Here is an 18,903-nt window from a genome sequence, read left to right on the forward strand (position 1 = left end):
AAATTTGGAAATTTTTACATTCATTTAATAACAATGGTAACATTTGGCTGAACGTGCAATAACCCATAGCAACCAATAAACCTTTAGCTTTGATCACATTATCACAACAGGTAGAATAATTATGTTTGATAGCCAATTGTTACTTTTACAGAAAGATTCCCGTACGTGTTTAATTCTGTAATCACAATGCCCTGTAGTGTGTAGCTGATCAAGTGATCAACAAGTAACACTCTTCATATGAGAATTGGGTTGTGTCTGACAACTGGTCATGCACCTTAGTGCCTCATGCATGAGTTTGGCCTCCTACTGTTTCTACCCACTTGAGAACTGACAATCAATCTGGGTTTCATACAACATGATTGGATCAAAAGGCAACACAACTTCATTTAAATGCCACATCCAATTTTCAGCCTAAACTAAAGATAAAAAACATGTAATCCTTTTGTGTGATTGATCAGATGTGGCTGTTGATCATTTGTACAAAAAAGATTTAGGCTGCTCCAAACTCACCCCCATGTGATCTTCTTAGTGTAGTTCCATTTTTTAGTTGTTGTGGTCCAGGTGCTCTGCCATCAGCGTCCCCACTGAAATAATAATTGCTCAAGGAATGGAAAGGCGGCACTCCGGTTATATAAAAAAGGTGGTTCTTCCAACAGGTCACTGACCAAAATCACCTGACGCATTTCGGGAGTAACTCATAGCCTATGATTAAGGGAGTTACTCCCAAAAGGCGTAAGGTGATGTTGGTCAATGACCTGTTGGAATAAACCACCTTTTTTATCTAACCGGAGTGCCGCCTTGCCATTCCTTGAGCAATTGTTGATCATTTGGACATGCACATTCAGATCACATGGGTTTTCAGAAGTCAATGTGACGCAGTGGCCTAAGGGGAGATTTGTCACCCGTGATAAAAATACACAACTGCGGGCGACAAATCACCCGCAAACGTGTCTCCAGTGGAAACAACTGAAATCGATGGCGGTACACCCAACGCATCACTTTGTTCTTCTGAAGTTGCCTCGGGAGGAAACTATGGGCGACTTCGCGATATGTAGATTTAACTGCCGGCCATTTCAGTTATTTACAATGGAGAAGCATTTTCAGTTTCACTTGTGATGATATTCATAATGCTGCTTAATTTGTGTTTAAGAAGCCAATTCTTTGGTTATATTGCATGGTTTTGCTTTTCTTATAAAATGCTAACAGATTGATGATGAGCGAGCATGGGACTTTTACAACGCAATATATTGAATGATGCAAAAGACTGCGTATGCTTATTATCTTTTTCCATTAAACCGGGTGGCTTATAAGCAAGTCCTTTGTATAAGATGGTGACTGCCACAGATTTTACTTGAGCTAATATTCTCCAAGAAAACATAAAGCATGCCCTTGAGAAATTACAAGCTGAAACAAGTTCTTGCTGCTGTGTTCCACGTCAAAATATCAGGTTAGCCATTTTCATAGGTATGTATTGTTATTATGTACACATCTATCATAGCTTTGGGTACAACACTGTATAATGCAAAGGGAAGTTACATCTTGGCCAATAATCCTAAGGTGCACTTATATGCACTTAAAATCTATTTGTATGAAGTATTATTATATGGATTCATCATTCTGTCATTTTTCAGCTAAACTTTGTTGACATAACTAAAGGCATGTATCATTGTGCCCTGCATAGCAAACAACGGAAATACTAGCAATTCCAGGTTTTTACACATTCTCACCAAAGACTCATATGTAAGGTGAGCTGCAGAGGAATGCAGTGCATTACAAAATATATAGTAGCCATTATGCATTATGCAGACTAAAAAAAAGCAATCAATGATCATATCAGTATGGTGGGAATGTAGGCACTATTAGTAAAGTGCCAATGGCACTAATGTGACCAGAATTGCTGCACAAACACAAATAAATTGATTGATTTGTGTATATTCCATGGCCTAATATTTTACAAGCAATTTTTAATCTGCAAGTGAATGCATTTTGTAAAATAGGGGTATGCAGTTCCAGAGATTAAATTACTGATAAAACCTTTAATTAATCATTGTTTTTATCTGGGAGACAATCTCCAGGGTAGCCAAAATTCTTCACTATTCTCACTGCTGCTTTCTGGTAGGAGCCGCGGCCCTGGAAAAAACAACACACGCACACGCACAAGCACACACACGCACTATAGAATGGGAATTTGGAAGAATATGGGAAGGAATAATTAAACATGGCATCTGTCCATTACGTTGGAGTTTTTGAGTGCCTGTTCATTTTTGTTGAAATGGTTTAATCATCTCCCTCTGGCTGTAGTTTTGGGCTTGGCACCCAAATGGAAACCAACTAGTGAACTATACATTTCTTACATTATAGGGGAACTTTGTCTTTCAGTTATGTTATGCTAAGTTAAAAGATTTGCTTATGGGCTCTACCGTACATAGCTGCTCAAAATTCCATCTTTCAATTCTCTGGGGATATAAAGGCCTCTCATTCTTCATTATTAACTACAGTATGGCATTGCAATCAGTGTGTTCCATTGAGTCATTGTTCGCAATGTATGCCAATGGCATCAACCCTGCCCTCAATGTTATCAGCAGCAATGTCCTTATCTACTGGCGCTGCTCCAATTTAGATAGTCGATTCTTTTTTTAATCCCTGCTGCTTTTTATATAAACATTTCGCTTTTCTAAACTGGCATAAATTGGAACTACAACTCTTCCCCAGTAATCTACAGAATAAAGCTGTTAGAAGCATCTCGAGCCAGAAAGCACTAACATTTGTATGCTGACAGTTTCAGAATGATCATGGTAAGCTATAGCTTTTGGGATAATACTATTCCTCCAATTACATTGTCTGCTTCTATACTTTATTTCATGTTAATTTCCCTTTAGAGCAATGCGCTGGTAGTTTATGTTTTCATTTGATTTTATATGGCATTAACTCTTATATTGTGATTACTTATTTCAGTGTAGCACGCTCACATTTACAAAAAGAATCATAATTCACAAGCAGGCAATATTTAACTGTCTTTTTTTTTTCTATGAATAGGTGTAAAAAACTGATAGACCAAAAGCTGATCTTATAGTGCCCTCTACCTTCCGTTTCTTTCATTTATGCAGTATTCAGAATAGTGTATACAGTATATTTGTACTCAGGATTCTATTTCGTATAAATCTTGTGTTTCCCATGATGCCACCAAAGTACTAATAAAATGCACACGAGTAACAAAATGCACATTATATATCCAATTCAATCCAATTATATATCCAATTCTAAACAACTTTTCAATTGGTCTTCATTATTTATTACAGTTTTTGAGTTATTGACATTTTTTCTTTTGACTCTTTCTAGCTTTCAAAATTGGGGTCCCTGCCCCCATCTAAAAACAAATGCTCTGTAAAGGTACAAATGTAGTCTTAAAGGGGTTGTTCACCTTCAAACAACTAGTTGTTATCAGATAGATCACCAGAAATAACGACTTTTTCCAATGAACCCCAAAGGGGTTGTTCACCTTCCAAACACTTTTTTCAATTTAGTTGTTTTTAGATTGTTCCCTAGAAATAATGACTTTTTCCAATTACTTTCCATTATTTATTTTTTAAGTTTTTTCCAAAATCTAAGTTTAAAGTTGAATGTTCCTGTCTCTGGTGTTTGAGTCTGACAGCTCAGTAATCCAGGTGCAGATTCTGAACTGTTACAATTTTGCAACATTGAGTTGATACATTTCTCAGCAGCATCTCTGGAGTATTAGCAACAATTGTATCAATTCTAACAGCTGCCTGTAATGAAACCCAGAGATTCTGCTCAGCAGGGACAAAGATAAGAAATGTATCAACTAAATGTATCAATTTAGAACAGTTTACAGGATCGGCGACCCCCCCTCCCAGAGCTGCTTCAGAAGGAGAGAAATGACACTTTATACTTCAATATTAGAAAAACCGTGACACATAGAAAATAGAAAGTCATTGGAAAAAGTCGTTATTTCTGGTGATCTATCTGATAACAACTAGTTGTTTGAAGGTGAACAACCCCTTTAATGCTACTTTTTATTACTTATCTTTCTATTCGGCCTCTCCTATTCATATTCCAGTCTCTTATTTAAATCTGTGCATAGTTACTAGGTTGATTTGAACTTAGGCTACCAAAAATATCTCAAAAACCACAAATAATAAAAATGAAAACCAATTACAAATTGTCTCAGAATATCACTCTCTACATCATACTAAAACGTAATTTTATGTTTGGTAGCTGGACAAAATACTCAAAATTGATATCAATTCAAGTGAATGAGAATAACCTTCTAGCACGTAGTCATGTGACTAGTGTTTAGCACCTGAATATGCACAGTTTCAAAAGAAACTATCTCACAATAAGGTGTTTTGAAATCAAGACCAATAGAGTTAAACAGGCTACTGCATTCAGTTTACTACATAATATATATGCTAGTTGTAAGTAGTGACACAGGAACAAATATTCCTAAAACAATATTTCCTGTTCAAAAATTTACTCTGAAGAATTAAAATAAACAAAATAGGGCTATGTTGGGCTAAATTAAATTTATTATTTTATGGTCAAAATATTAAATTCAGTTATTTGTATGTACAACAGTGTAATCTAATGGACACTAAGGTAACCACGCTATTATTATTATTATTATTATTATTATTATTATTATTATTATTATTATAAGAATTACTGAGAATTACTACTTTAACTTCTACTGACAGGTGGTACAATGAATGGCAAAGGCTTTGTGACATAATTGAGCAGTTGGGGTATGGGGGGAAACTATTTGGATACTACTACTACTGAAAATGACCAACATGGAATTTTAGACACCATAGGGGTAATTTATGATGCAGTAGGTTCAGGTACAGGAATCCTAAACACAACAAACAAGGGAAAGTTGTTGTACATGTAGCTCCCACCCTTCCCAACTATAGTCAGGTGATCCCACTGGTGTCTAATAAAAGAGCAACCAAGTTTGGGAGTTTTCCTTTGAAAGCAGCTAGTAAGTTGCAGGTAAAACTTAGTCCCTGTGTAAAATGTATAATGAAAAAGTAGAATTCTTAATGAATCAGATGCAAGTTGAGTGTAGGACTGGCCATACCGGGGATGACTTTGACTTAGTTGGCCAATTTAAATATATTGCAATATATGGACAAACAATCCCTGTTTTGTTTAAAGGGTAAGGCATTTTATAGGAGCTTAAGGCACAAAATGTCTTAATGTCTTAAATATATTGATAATATGTTGCGTGCAGCGGACCAATTGTATTTATCTACGGAGTCCTAAACACAATATAATGAATTAACATAACAGAAACATGCAGAAATTACTAAAATTAGCCATTTTATTGCATTTCTACACAACCTTCTAGTCTTTCTAAATTGACACAGGTCTCTGTATTGAGGGGTGGGAGGAGGGGGACATGTAGGTGGCCCCTAAACTTCTCGTCATTCAAAAGTACAGGGTGACAGAAAATCGTTTGTGCCATCCTACAGATTATTCTGCTATGATAAATTGAAAAGAAATGACTTTGTACATGATTTACTATGCATGAAGGGTGAAGTGTGTATCTTCTGCTTAAAAACATCTCTGCAGGTAACAACTGTCTGCGTGTTTGCAGTAACTGTTCTTGTTTCTATAAACCACTGTGGCTGATATTTGCTACAAACAGAAAATGCTTAAATTTCTTGTGATACTTGGACCTATTAGTGATATCAATGGGACATATTCAGGCAAAGTTTTTTGTAACAGAGTGCCGTTACCATACAAACAGTAACAATTCACATGCCCTCTCCTTTGCAGACTTTATTTGTCGTTACTGCAAATGTGCCCAGTTTACTTCTATTAACCCTAGAGGCAGTCATGGAAGGTTAGTTTACTTTTGATGGGAATGACTTTGTCGAATTGGCTTTCTGGGTTTTTTTCAGCACAATACAATGGCACAAATATCATAGAAAAACTGATAAGAGGATTCATTTGCTAAAAGAGGACAAGGTGAAAAGAGCCTAAGATGTGTAAAACTGACTATGGTAAATTGATTATTAAAAATATATTATAAAATTATAATAAATTATTTTTTTTTGTTGTGTGTTTTCATTCACCATGGTAGAGTAAACTTGAAATTTAAAAAACATTTAAAGACAAATTAGCTGCATCATGAAACTAGCTTTTGTGTGTAGGTGCCTGTAGGGTGTTTGTTCTACACCGTAATGCTTTGTATCACTTCCATTGTAACTTTACTTCCAGCATGATTTGTTGAACTGAAGCTAAAAACTCCACAGAGCACAAGATTTCATAACAGCACAGGACTTCGGCGCAGCCAATGTGGAACTTGATAAAAGGCCACATCGGCCTGAAACGTTGCTGACCAGGTTTGCCATGAGATTTTGAATAAAAGGCATTTTTTTTAAACGACAAGGTGCTGTACGAAGAATTTTTGTCTGGCCAATGTGGAACTAAAATACTTCAGCTGCTGAAGGGATCCTAGTCCTGGCAAAGGCATATTATTTTTTTGGGGTGGAGAGACCTTTCATTATTTACACTTACTACCAAACACATATACATACATATATATATATACCAAAACACATACACATATACCAAACACATATACATTTTTCCATGCTCAGCTTGTCTTTTGCATAAAAAATCCAGTGTATTAAAGCACTAAGACAGATACAAATGCCAAGAAGAAGAATCAAGTGATCACATGCACAAGGAAGCCTTATACTTAACACCTCCATTGATTGGAGCACCTTCCATCCCTTGCGCTTTGTCTTATATCTTGAATGAAATACATGGACAGGCTATGCCAGGGGATGCTCCGTTCCCACTCACATACCATCCTTTTAGTATGTCATGCTGGCAGTACTTATAGGGGCATATTTATCAAGGGTCGAATTTCGAATTTGAAAAATTTCAAAATTCGAATTCAAAAAGACCAACCGAAATTAAGTCAAAGTTTTTGTTTTTTGCCAAATAGGTCCATTTTCGATATATAGGTCCGTATTCAGCTGAATTCGAATCGTACGAATCAAAGTAATTCGATCGAATGTGTAGGCAGGTGCAACTGTCAGGGGGGCCAGTGTATAATGGATAAAATATGGTGCTTAAAGGAGAAGGAAAGGTTTGATGCACTTGGGGGTGCCAAATGTTAGGCACCCCAAGTGATTGTATTGATTTACCTGAAACCCCGGGCCGGTGCTCCTATCAGCAGAAAACTGCACCGTCCCGGGATTATTCCAGTGAGCACCATGGAGCCATCTTCTTCCATATTCCTCTTTATTCACTCGGCTGGGCATGCACAGTAGAGCGAAGAGGCGAAATTTAACTAAAAAGTTGGCTATTTCATTCTACTGCGCAGGCGTCTCCCCCGGAAAAGAAGAGGCCAGAAGAGAATAGCTCTGTGGCACTCACTGGTATAACCCACGGGCCAGTGCAGTTTTCTACTGATAGGAGCACCGGCCCGGGGTTTCAGGTAAGTCCATACTATCACTTGGGGGTGCCTAACATTAGGCACCCCCAAGTGCACCAAGCCTTTTCTGCATTGATAGGGGGTTGCTGGGTACATACCTGTTAAAGTGTCATCTGACTACCCCTATTCTGTGTTCACTCCTCACTGTAATTCTGCCCTCTCCTTTGCCACTCTCCCATCTCTCTTCCTCCCCTTTGTCACTTTCCCCTCCCGCATGTGCTTGCACGCACACATTCACTGTAGGGCACGCACAAATGGGACGGGGTGGCCAGCTGGGTTGCCTAGGGTGCCTGGGGGTTTGGCCCGGCCCTAATTATAGTGTTTAATTTTATGCTCCTTATTTTATGTTCCTAGATTTTTGCTACATGCAACAGTACTCATGTCAAGTACAGGTTAAATAACTCACTATCAGGGAAGGTGGTGTCTTCCACATTGCTCCTCATTGCCTTCAGTAATTTATCGTAAATATTAGTTTGGATTCAAGTAAATTATAACTGAAATATTTGCTGGGACTAAGCAGTCAAGTGTTTAGGGGCTCTTACACACGGGCATTTTTTACTGTGGGTTTTCTGCAATTAACACATGTTTCAATGCAGGTTAGAGCGCAAATAAATGCATTCGCTAACTGATTCCATTATATCTGCCTGCTTGTACTCATGAGCATTCTGATTTGCTTTTTACTCCATTTGCATTTCAGTGTGTTTGTTTAGACGCAGCACGTTACATTTACCTGAGCTTGACACAAGTCCAGCTATCCATAAAACAGAGGGTTGCATTTGGAATGGAAAAAAAAGTGTTTAAACACAATATATGCATTTTTCACGCTCACAATGTGTTTGAAAATAGATCTTGGGGTGTCTTTTCAGTCTGACATGATTTTATATATTAATAGCAGATGTCTCATTTAACCTTGACAGGGGTATTCACAAAAGTGAAGCAAACTGAAACTGGAAGAATTATTATTGGTAAGAGGTAAAAGATTGATTGAGTGAATTTGGAATATCAAAGTTTGCACCAAGCTGGTTTTTTGGAGTTTTTAAACTCCATTTTTCTTTAGTTAATAGCAATGGACCTTTTTTTGCATGGCATATATTTGCAGTGAAATTCTTTATTTTGTCATTTGTGAATTTCTTCACGGAACCAGCGCTGAGCTAGGCTGATGCATGCATATACGCACATAGGCGTATGTGAATATGATGCAACGGAACGGCCGGCGTGAGAGTGCAGAGAGCGGACCGGACTAGGGGTATGAGGCAGATGCCTGGTGCCCCCCTAGCTTTGCGCTCTAAGCATGTGCTTATCCCTAGTTCTACTAGTAATTTTCATTGCAAAATGCAAGAAGGACACACATTTCCATTCACTTGACTGCATTTGGAGGGAGAAAAAACTTTAGAAAAAACACCCTTTAAAACATTAATAATACATTTATTATTATTACACTTTAATATATTTGACATGGGAAAAACACACAGCGAATGTAAATTTTTTCAAAGTTTTGCAAATTTTTAAGCTGTTTATGGGACAGATTTGCTCATTACTATTAGTTAATAATGCAGAGCTGTAGACTCCGTTGCTCAGGAGCTGAATAATGCAGCAGCTGAATCGCACTGGGATGTATTAAACATCATCGCACCAGGATGTACAGGACCGGGGGGGGGGAGTCATATTATAAAACATTATTGGTATTACAAACATTTTTCACCAAATTTATCTCTAAATTAACTTCACTACACTTTTGTGAATTCCTCCCATGTCATTACAGTGATAGTGATCCAGTCCTGGATTTTTTTTTTTAATATAATGCCTCTTCATCCTAAACAGGGCTCTTACACACAGGCGTTTTTTCCTGTGCTCCTCTGCATTGCACTTTCTTCCGTTCAGCCGCAGGGGAGCGCAGGAGTAGCAGGACTCAATTATTGTGAAGGGGGCTGTACTCACACAGACGCATGTATGCTGTGAACGCAGGTGAAATGCAAAATGCTGCGTCCCATCTGCATTGCCGCTGACACGCATCTGTGTGAGTACAGCCCTCTTCACAATAACTGGGTGCATCTACTTCTGCGCTCCCCTGCGGCTGAATGTAAGAAAACACAATGCAGGTGGGGGGCGCAGGAAAAACCTCCCGTGTGTAAGAGCCCTTATGCAGTAAAGTCTCAAAAAATTCTGGACTGTTTTTTTTTTCATTCCTTGTATCAAGTGAAGCACATTACATGAGAGCTTTTGTTTTGCGTGACTAAAATCTCAGCTCACCTCAGGGTAGCAAGTGTATAACCTTTCCCTGTTCAGCATAAAGGGCCGGGCTAGTTAGCACAATTAGCTCACACGGGGAGGGAACATACAAGAGGCAACAAAATCAGCCAAGAATGGTTAACAGGTATTTTTACCTGAGAAGGAAGTTATTCCGAAAAAAAAAGAAACCGGAGACCAAAAGAAAAATACTAAATGGCACAGTGGCTACAAAGAATATGTTAACAAACCAACTGGAAATCTAAAGGCTTCAAATATGGTAATATATTTAATTTGTCTGTATTTTCTATGTGCTTTATATGAATCCAGGTGTAAATATGACAGCAAGGGCTGCTGAATGCCAGTAATAGTGCAAGCAGAGAGCGTTTATATAGGAGGAAGTGAATATATGCATTGTGAGAGTCTGAATCTCTACTGCACCATCAGAAATATAAGGAAATAGGTAATCATAACAACTCTGCCCTTATAAAGGGACCCTTATTAACCCAAAGCATATCAGCATTTATTTTTACTTGATTCTATAGAACATTAATCTCTGGTATTTTTCTTGTAACACAGTAGAACAAGGATTACTACCACAATAACTCTGGGGTTTCCTGTATACTCCTAAAAACAGCAGTGCTGCAATTGTTCATTTTTCAATGATTTATTTTTCCTCAGTAATGCTAAGACAGTAGATTGTGGTTGATATCAACTAAGCTAGCGTCAATCTGTGTTGCTGGCAAAACAATCCTAATGTTTATAGCTTTTATAAAACATTTGTATTGGGTATTATGATTCAAACAAGGAAAGGGGGTCACAGAGTACAGATTTTTTTTTTGCAGATTATTATTGCATAAAATGATAATTGTAGCGCTGCAATCTTATTCAAGCAGCAAAATCTGATATGCCAGTGTATTGGCTAAAATAAAACATGAGGTTCATATAAAAGTTAAAACATCTACTCTATCAATTTATGTGCCAATGGTATTTTCACAAAAGTTGGCAATGATCCCTTTTGTATTTTTAATCATGTTAAACGTGGTAAATTTGGATTATTTGGCTAAAATTGAGTCTATGAGAGACAGCCTTTACATAATTTAGATATTTCTGGATAACTGGTTTCCAGAAAAAGGATTCCGTACCTGTCAAAGAATACATCTGCCTGAGATTATCTGTAATCTCTTCCATTCATCACTGGACAGGTGCTCTGTCTGAATTCCAGCTCTAAATAAAGCTTCATATTTTTGTGAGATGATCAGGGCCACCATTGGGGGAAGTGTTGGCCTGGACCCACTCAAATTAAGACCCGAGTTGGGGTGTGTAATTTACAATAAAACTTGTATTCTAATTTACAATTACTTAACCTACACAAAACCTTGCATCACTCAATGTAGAAGCTTATGTCATTTTGATCGGAACATACATAATATAATGTATTGGGCAGGTTAGTGAGTAGGGTTTAAACTTAGGGCAATCTTCACTGGCTCACTGACGTGAAAATTTAATTATTTTAACAATTAATGAGATTATATAGAGTAACATCATGTTTATATTTTCATCTACTATATATACTCATTTACAATGAATTGCATATTGGCTTATTATGTACATGTTATGCTAATATTATGTTTCTAGGATAGAATATGTCATGACATAGTAACATAGTAAGTTAGGTTGAAAAAAGACACACGTCCATCAAGTTCAAACTTTGAACTCTATACAGTTTTACCTCTATTTACATTTTTAAAATGTCCTTTACTTATTGCTAGTTCAGTTTCTTCAGAATCTGCACATTTTATTGTTTTCAGAACTATCTCAAGAATGTGGATATTCTTGCAGTTTCCTTTCCCATGTTTTATCTGGCATTGTATCTCTTCTAATGCTTTTTAAATACTTAGCTTCAGCTGTAGGTGGCCTTTCTGTGAACAACATGGAATGCCACTTTTCTCTTTTGCAAGCTTTAATATGAGTGCAAGTTTTATGGGCAATAGTTTTCAATAGCTGGAAGTTCTCTCACCTCTCATAAAGACTTTAACATAGTGAACCGAAGAACTTTTCTTTTTTTTCTCCTTTTGCCATTTAGTTGCTAATGTTAAAGGCATGAGCAATGATTTAGGGTGTTTTTTTTTTAGATTCTATAGCACCTTTTTTGGATAAGGCAGTATCATGAAATGCTCCTTATCCCACAAAGCAACTGGCTGTAACTGGGGGAAGGCTGGGGGTTTCTTTAAAGGAAAAGTAACACCAAAAAAATGAAAATATTTTAAAGAAATTACATGACCATATAATGTACTGTTGCCCTGTACTGGTAAAACCGGTGTGTTTGCTTCAGAAATGCAACTATAGTTTATATAAACAAGCTGCTATGGAGGCAGTGGACAAAAAGTATATTAAGCATAAACTCAATTAGTTTCACGGATGTTTAAAAAGAAGGTATACTCCTTTATATTCAATTATATACCAGTGCTCATTTGCAAGCATTTATTCTGTGCCTGAGACTACATAGTGCTTTCAATTGCTTTCAGTTGTTGCCAATACAAACCAGCCTGTGGGGACCAATTGGCATTGCCCTAAGAGTAATGATATACCTAGAGTAGAGTAGATTAAGATTATAGATTGCAGACAGTCCTTAAATTACATACACCTGATTTCCATACAATTCACACTTAGGGCTCTTACACACTGGCGTTTTGACCTGCGCTCCCCTGCGTTCCGTTTTTTGGCGTTCAGCCGCAGGGGAGCGCAGGAATAGACGCAAGTCATTATTTCAAATGGGGCTGTACTCACTCAGTCGCGTGTAGGCGCCGAACGCAGGAAAAATGCAGCATGTTGCGTCTGAACCTGCGTTCGGCGCCTACACGCGCCTGAGTGAGTACAGCCCCATTTGAAATAATGACTTGTGTCTATTCCTGCGCTCCCCTGCGGCTGAACGCCAAAAAACGGAACGCAGGGGAGCGCAGGTCAAAACGCCAGTGTGTAAGAGCCCTAAGTGTGAATTGTATGGAAATCAGGTGTATGTAATTTAAGGACTGTCTGCAATCTATAATCTTAAGCGCAGGTCAAAACGCCAGTGAGTAAGAGCCCTAACAAATGTGGGCTATAACGGTAACATACTATGGTTTGCTTGACCTTTATCGGCACTTAGCTTTAATAAACCACCTGCCTCAATCAACTCTGGTGTGTGTTGTCTACTGCAGAGCACAGGAAGGTAAAAATAAATACTATGTTAAGACAAATATCTGTCTTAGTTACATTTAAAAAGTAAATGCAGATGTTTAAACTTAGATACAAATTCAACTTAAGAACAAACCTACAGACCCCATGCCAGGGTTGGAATTAGGGATAGGCAGAGTAGGCACATGCTTATGGCACAAAGCTGGGGGGGGTGCCAGGCACATACTTTCTTTGTCGCCTGCCGCCAGTCTGGTCCCCTCTATCCCCGACTCTCTGTGCTTTCTCCGCCAATTTGCGTATGCCAGCGCCAGTTCAGGCATGCACACTCAGCCGGAGCCACGACTTGCCAGGTTGTCTAGGGCGCTTGGCCCTGCTCTGTCTCATACATAACCCAGGAACTGCCTTTACTAATACTGCACATTCATATATTAATATTAGCTTATTAGATGTTGAATGCATACTAATGGCAGTGTGACATTCTGACAAAAACAATATGAACTGATGATGGAATGAATTTTTATTTTAGAATCTATATTTTCAGATAGATTTGGGGGAAGTTGTCAAAATTGAATAATTAAAAGCATTATTTGTCAAGATCACACTATGCATGCAATTAAAAGCATGTAGCTATCCAAGTATAGAGATGGATATAAATTTGACTACAGGTGATTTATATACATATGCACCTCATATATGTAAAAGTTAAATCATCCACTAGCTCAAAATTAGTGATGATGAAGTTTGACATACATTAAAAAACCTATTAAAAGGTGTGGACCAATTTAAAGGTGTGGACCGATTTTTCTCAAAAGCATTATGGTATGCCAGTTGGTACCAAATTAGTACCATGAGAGATGTCCTAAAATCCAATAATCTGTGAAACAGCACTTCACAAGGGAGCCCAGGAAAAGGAAAAGCGATGTTTCGCAGATTATTGGATTTTAGGATTTATACCGATTGGAGAACGAAATAGAAACGGCTACAGGAAAGAACTTCTGGAAACCTTACATTTTCCTTTTTTAGTGACCATGAGAGATGTGCCGATTCGGGCAAATACCAAACGGAATCAGAATCCTAATTTGCATATGCAAATTAGAGGTGGGAAGGGGGAAACATTTCTTAACTTGTTTTGTGACAAAAAACCCCACAATTTCCCTCCCGTCCCTATGCAAATTAGGATTCGGTTCGGCCGGGCAGAAGGATCCGAATCCTGCTGCATCCTGTATTCGGTGAAATTGCCATGGGGTTTTTCCACACTATGAGGCATTTTCCCCCCAGAATACCTGTGTCCACCTCAATTGCACACGTTTCATCGCAAATCGGGCACAGTGTAATTTGAATTGTTTGCTGTGTGAGTGACGTCTCTGCACAATTCTGTAGGCGTGACAGCACTACGCCTATTGATGCAGGGCGTGAAGGGAACCCTGGAGCTACTGCCTAGACAGAAGGTGGTGGTAGCTCCAGGGTTCACCTAGGTTAATGAATGTAGTAGCGCCCAATATGGAATGACATTAACCCCCTACATGTCAAATTGTAAAATATCACAATCTAAACTGTTATAAACAAATAGCGTTGATCTCAGGATGATCTAGGGGTTTTAGGGTCTGTTAATCAGTGAAGGGAATAGACACTCTGAGATGCAAGGGCCACAGAAGTTTACTATAACCTTGACTCTAGAATTGAGGTTAAACTGCCCCCCATATATGATTAGGATGTATATAGTGCTTATGAAATATTCTCATTGGTGTGTAGACAGGCTTTACATTTAAACAAATACTTTTTCAACATTTCATTTTCGTTTTTTGAAAGAGAACAATGAGTAATTGTATTTTAGCTTTCTCATTATTATTTATATCAACAATAAACGTACGGCCAGTCATTATTTATGCAAAGGAAACAGAGCATCTACCAAGAGTCTGTGAAAAGGTAAGAGTGGAAAATGGCTAAAGCCTTTGCCTTATATGTGAATTTATTTAGCTTTTATAGAATTATGATTTTTCTCTATACCTACTACATCTTATAGTGATTAAACTGCTGTATATATATATATATATATATAATAGTGTATAATAATTGTCAAACCAAGGGTAAGTGTAATGTTTAGATGCTAATTTAAGATGCATAAATACATTCTAATAATTCTCAATTTTTGCCACTTGCCAAAGAGTGTACAGTAGACTGTGTGTACCTCAAACTAATCGTGTTTATTTATTTTTACTTACACATAGGAGAATACATATGTGACATTTCTGGATGATCACTCCACCCAAGAATCATTGCCTTCACTGTGTAAAAAAAACTTCCATGCACCATCAAATATTTTCAGATCCAATTCCATTCTGGCATATAATTCTGTTTTATCAGAGTTAACAAGTAAAGGAAGAAACCCTCCTCTTGTTTTAAATAAACCTGCAATACCAAAGAGATTGAACCAACAGAAAGTGCAGCCAAGTGAAACAAATGGAATTATTCATTGTGTGAATATTGGTAACTCTCCAGAAGCACCAAAGGAATTATCTGATCCTAACGATAAGTCCAAGGTGAACTCCATGAAGTGCAAGAAAATATTTAAGCAAACAATTGCCATTACAGATGAGGCTGTGAAATATGAAAATATGAAACCACTTTTTCGCCGTCTTCCAGATACAACTTGGCCTCCAGTTCCACCTTGCACACCCCAGGCAGCCGGAAGTTCTCCAAAGGAGCAAAATGAAGGGGAAGTTAAAAGCAGTTCTCACCCTCACCCAAATACAAGTTCAACTGGCATATCATATTATCCACCTTGGGCAAAGGGAAATTCTCCAGGGCCACAAAAGGATCTGTTTGTGTTTCCCAGAATAAAACCTGAAATTATGAGAAGTAAGAAACGGATCATTATAACTTTGAATATTGGTGTTTTTAGTGTTAATGATTGGAATTTGTGATGTCAAAATGTTAAACCAAGTTTTATATCTTTTTTTTTTTTTTTTCCCCAGAACCACGGAATTTTCAGGGAGGAGTAGCAGTTTTACCACCGTCCCCTCCTCAAGCAACAATCCCAAAAAGCACAAGCATAAATGACGACACCTATAAAACTGCTGATTTAAACATGGCCAAAGAAAGAGAAGAAATTCCTGTGCAAAACCATGATGTCAACATTATAAAGGCAGCTGTTTTGCCACCTTCCCCTCCGCAGGTAACAATCCCAGAAAGCATAAGTGAAGAAACCCTTGAAACTGCTGATTTAAACATGGCCAAAGAATGGGAACAAGTTCCTGTCAGAGACTATGACACCAGCTCCAACATGAGCTCCTTCTTTGGTGATAATTGCCTGTCGGCACAAAGTAAAGATTCAGTTACAGCAGACGTGCGTTCTGAAGCAAAACTGGATGAATTACCAGTAAAACAAGGTAACTTCTTAATGCAACTGCCAAAAATATCAATGTTTTAAACTGTTTTTTCCCACAGTAAAATAAGAAAACACACCTAAAAACTCGCCATCTGGTAATAATGTGCTTAAATATTATTTATAACCATAATTGTCCCTGAATGCGTATATGAAAAGAAAGACTGTTTTGTTTACAAAATGAGGGACTGGAAGGCTATTTAATGTAATAAATGAGTATATTATAAATAGAGAGGAACTGCCTTTTTCATTTCATGTTATTAGTAGATCACATTTCAATTACCTTTTAGTTCTTTATACAATGTCCTAGTCTTTACATTTTTTTATTTTTGGAAATACTTTTTGTATTATTTATACGTTTGTCTTCTGCTTCTTTCCAGCTTTCAAATTAGGCAATTTTTCTGTTATTATCAGTACATTTGTCTTTTTATTGGGCCCTTGCCTATTTATCTTTCAATCTCTTCAAACCACTGGCTGATTGCTAGGGTAAATTGGGCTGTAGCAAAACTGGGAAACGTAACAAAAAGCTTAATAATCCAAAACATACAAAAAACGAAGACCAAATTGTCTCAATGTCACTGTGTACAACATTCTAAGATAATTTAAAGATAAACAACCCCTTGAACTATGCCGTATAATACATTAATAATGTACAATAGGATTCTACATCGATATAGGTTTCTATTTATCAGCAAAATCTATCCAAAAGTGTTGTTTATAGAGCTATGAAATGCATGTATACAATTAACTTTCTTATTAAGACTAATGCAACTGTTTTCCCAATGGTTTGGCCCTATAAGTATCTTTACTAAAGAAATACACTAATTCACTATTTTATGTAGAAATTTTATCATATGTTCAGTTGGCAAAAGTGTAGCTCTCACGGATATTAATTATACATAGGGGAATATGCACTACTTTCCACTAAGAAAGTCATGATACCTATTACTAACCAGCAACAAGTACAGCAAAAAGTATGGGTTTTCTGGACAAGGGGTCTTTCCATGATTGGTATATCTTTGCCTACTAACATTTTTTAAATGTTAAATAAACCAAATAGGATTGTTTTGCCTCCAATAAGGATCAATTATATCTTGGCTGGAAACAAGTAGAAGGTACTGTTTTATTCTTACACAGACAAAGATAATGTTTTAAAATTTTGAATTAATTTGATTAAAATTGAATCTATGGGAGATGATCTTCCTGTAATTTAGAGCTTTCTTGATAACTGGTTCCTGGATGATGGGTCCCATGCCTGTAGTACCTTTTAATACCATTATGTGAAAAAATTAATACATTAAAGGACAAGGGACAGCTTAAGTCATTGGGGTGTATCCATTTGTAAGGCACCCTCCAGTGAATTTGTGTACCCAAAGCTCCAGGCCAGCACTCATCTCCTTAAAAAAATATCACACCAGTCCCTTTTAGCTGCCATGTATTGACCTGCTGGCCTTTAGGGCTCACTGTGCCCACTAAAGATTTAAAAAATACCTCAGCTATTTTTTTTATTAGGTATACTAATATTTACCTATCTGATATATATGGTATATTGAGTTTATTTAAATAGTTTCCTCTCATAATTTTAAACTGCATATCACATACCTTTAAATAATTTTATATTCTAGCTATAATGCCAGTTAAACAGAAGAAAAGAAATGCCCCAAGAATTAAATCTCTTCCATTTATTAATTCTCTGAAACCACCAAAGAAACCTCCAAGACCTACACATGTTGATCTAAGTCGATTTCATAGGAATATTATACAGATTACAGGTAAGCCTTTTATTATAGCACCCTCCAGTATACATATGCCTTCAGTATACATATGCAATTATATTACTAACATATTTACTGGAAAACAATTTCATCTATTTGATATCCTTGTTTTGAACTGTGCTGTCATTGGGAAAACTATCATCTTTTGCATTAGCTGCTTGTGTAGGGATTTAGTTAAAGGGAAACTATCCCAAAAATTAAAATATAATATAAGCTTCAGCACACTGAAATAAGAAGTTTTCTAAATACACTCAATTAAAATGCGGTACCGTTTCTAAAAAAGTGAATGATAGTGATAGTGAATATATCTTCACTATCACTCTCTCCGCATTGGATTCTCTTTATTCTCTCTTCATGCAGCAGTTGGAATTATCATTGATAGTTAGAGCTAATATATCTTATAGGGGGGCTTCTTTTGCCTAGAAGATGTATGCAAGCTCACTCAATTAAAATCACCAGACATCGTGTCTCTCGACATGCAGGATTTGTTAGATTTTGTTTGTACTGGAATCAGTTATTTGAGTGAGCTCTAATATATCTGCTAGGAAAGGAAGCCCTCCCCCTATAATATGTATTGGATCTGTCAGTGAATATCTGACACCCAACTGCTGTGAAGAGAAACAAATGTTGAGAGAGGAATAGTGAAGATAAACTTGATTATTTCAGAAATTATGCTGAATATTTAATTGATTGTATTTAGAAAGTTTCTTATTACAGTATGATGAAGCTTATAACAAAGAATACATTTTCTTTTTTCCGATAGCTCCCCTGTAAAAATGAAAGCTAATTTTATCCTATTTAACCCAATGATAATTGCCATTAGGGTTCTTTCCATTACCTATAGACTTGGCCCTAGGACAGAACAAATA

At 37.1% G+C, this 18,903-nt stretch overlaps 1 protein-coding gene across 2 annotated transcripts in view; it reads left to right on the top strand.

Annotated features, from left to right (window-relative positions):
* Positions 1-2,576: 2,576 nt before the first annotated feature.
* The window catches only part of LOC108715540 (FYN-binding protein 1-like), a 41,116-nt gene continuing 24,789 nt past the window's right edge, over positions 2,577-18,903 (top strand). Inside the window, exons 1-4 of one of the 2 annotated variants that reach the window (XM_041561409.1) lie at positions 2,577-2,795; positions 15,103-15,733; positions 15,850-16,263; positions 17,885-18,031. In XM_041561409.1, coding sequence (XP_041417343.1) covers positions 2,787-2,795; positions 15,103-15,733; positions 15,850-16,263; positions 17,885-18,031 — 1,201 coding nt within the window. In that variant the 5' untranslated portion in view covers positions 2,577-2,786. Of the gene's footprint in view, positions 2,796-9,807; positions 9,978-15,102; positions 15,734-15,849; positions 16,264-17,884; positions 18,032-18,903 lie in introns of those variants that run through there. The other variant, XM_018260789.2, reaches the window with a different exon arrangement.

The sequence above is a fragment of the Xenopus laevis genome, chromosome 4S, assembly GCF_017654675.1.
Source record: "Xenopus laevis strain J_2021 chromosome 4S, Xenopus_laevis_v10.1, whole genome shotgun sequence".
NCBI lineage: Eukaryota > Metazoa > Chordata > Amphibia > Anura > Pipidae > Xenopus > Xenopus laevis.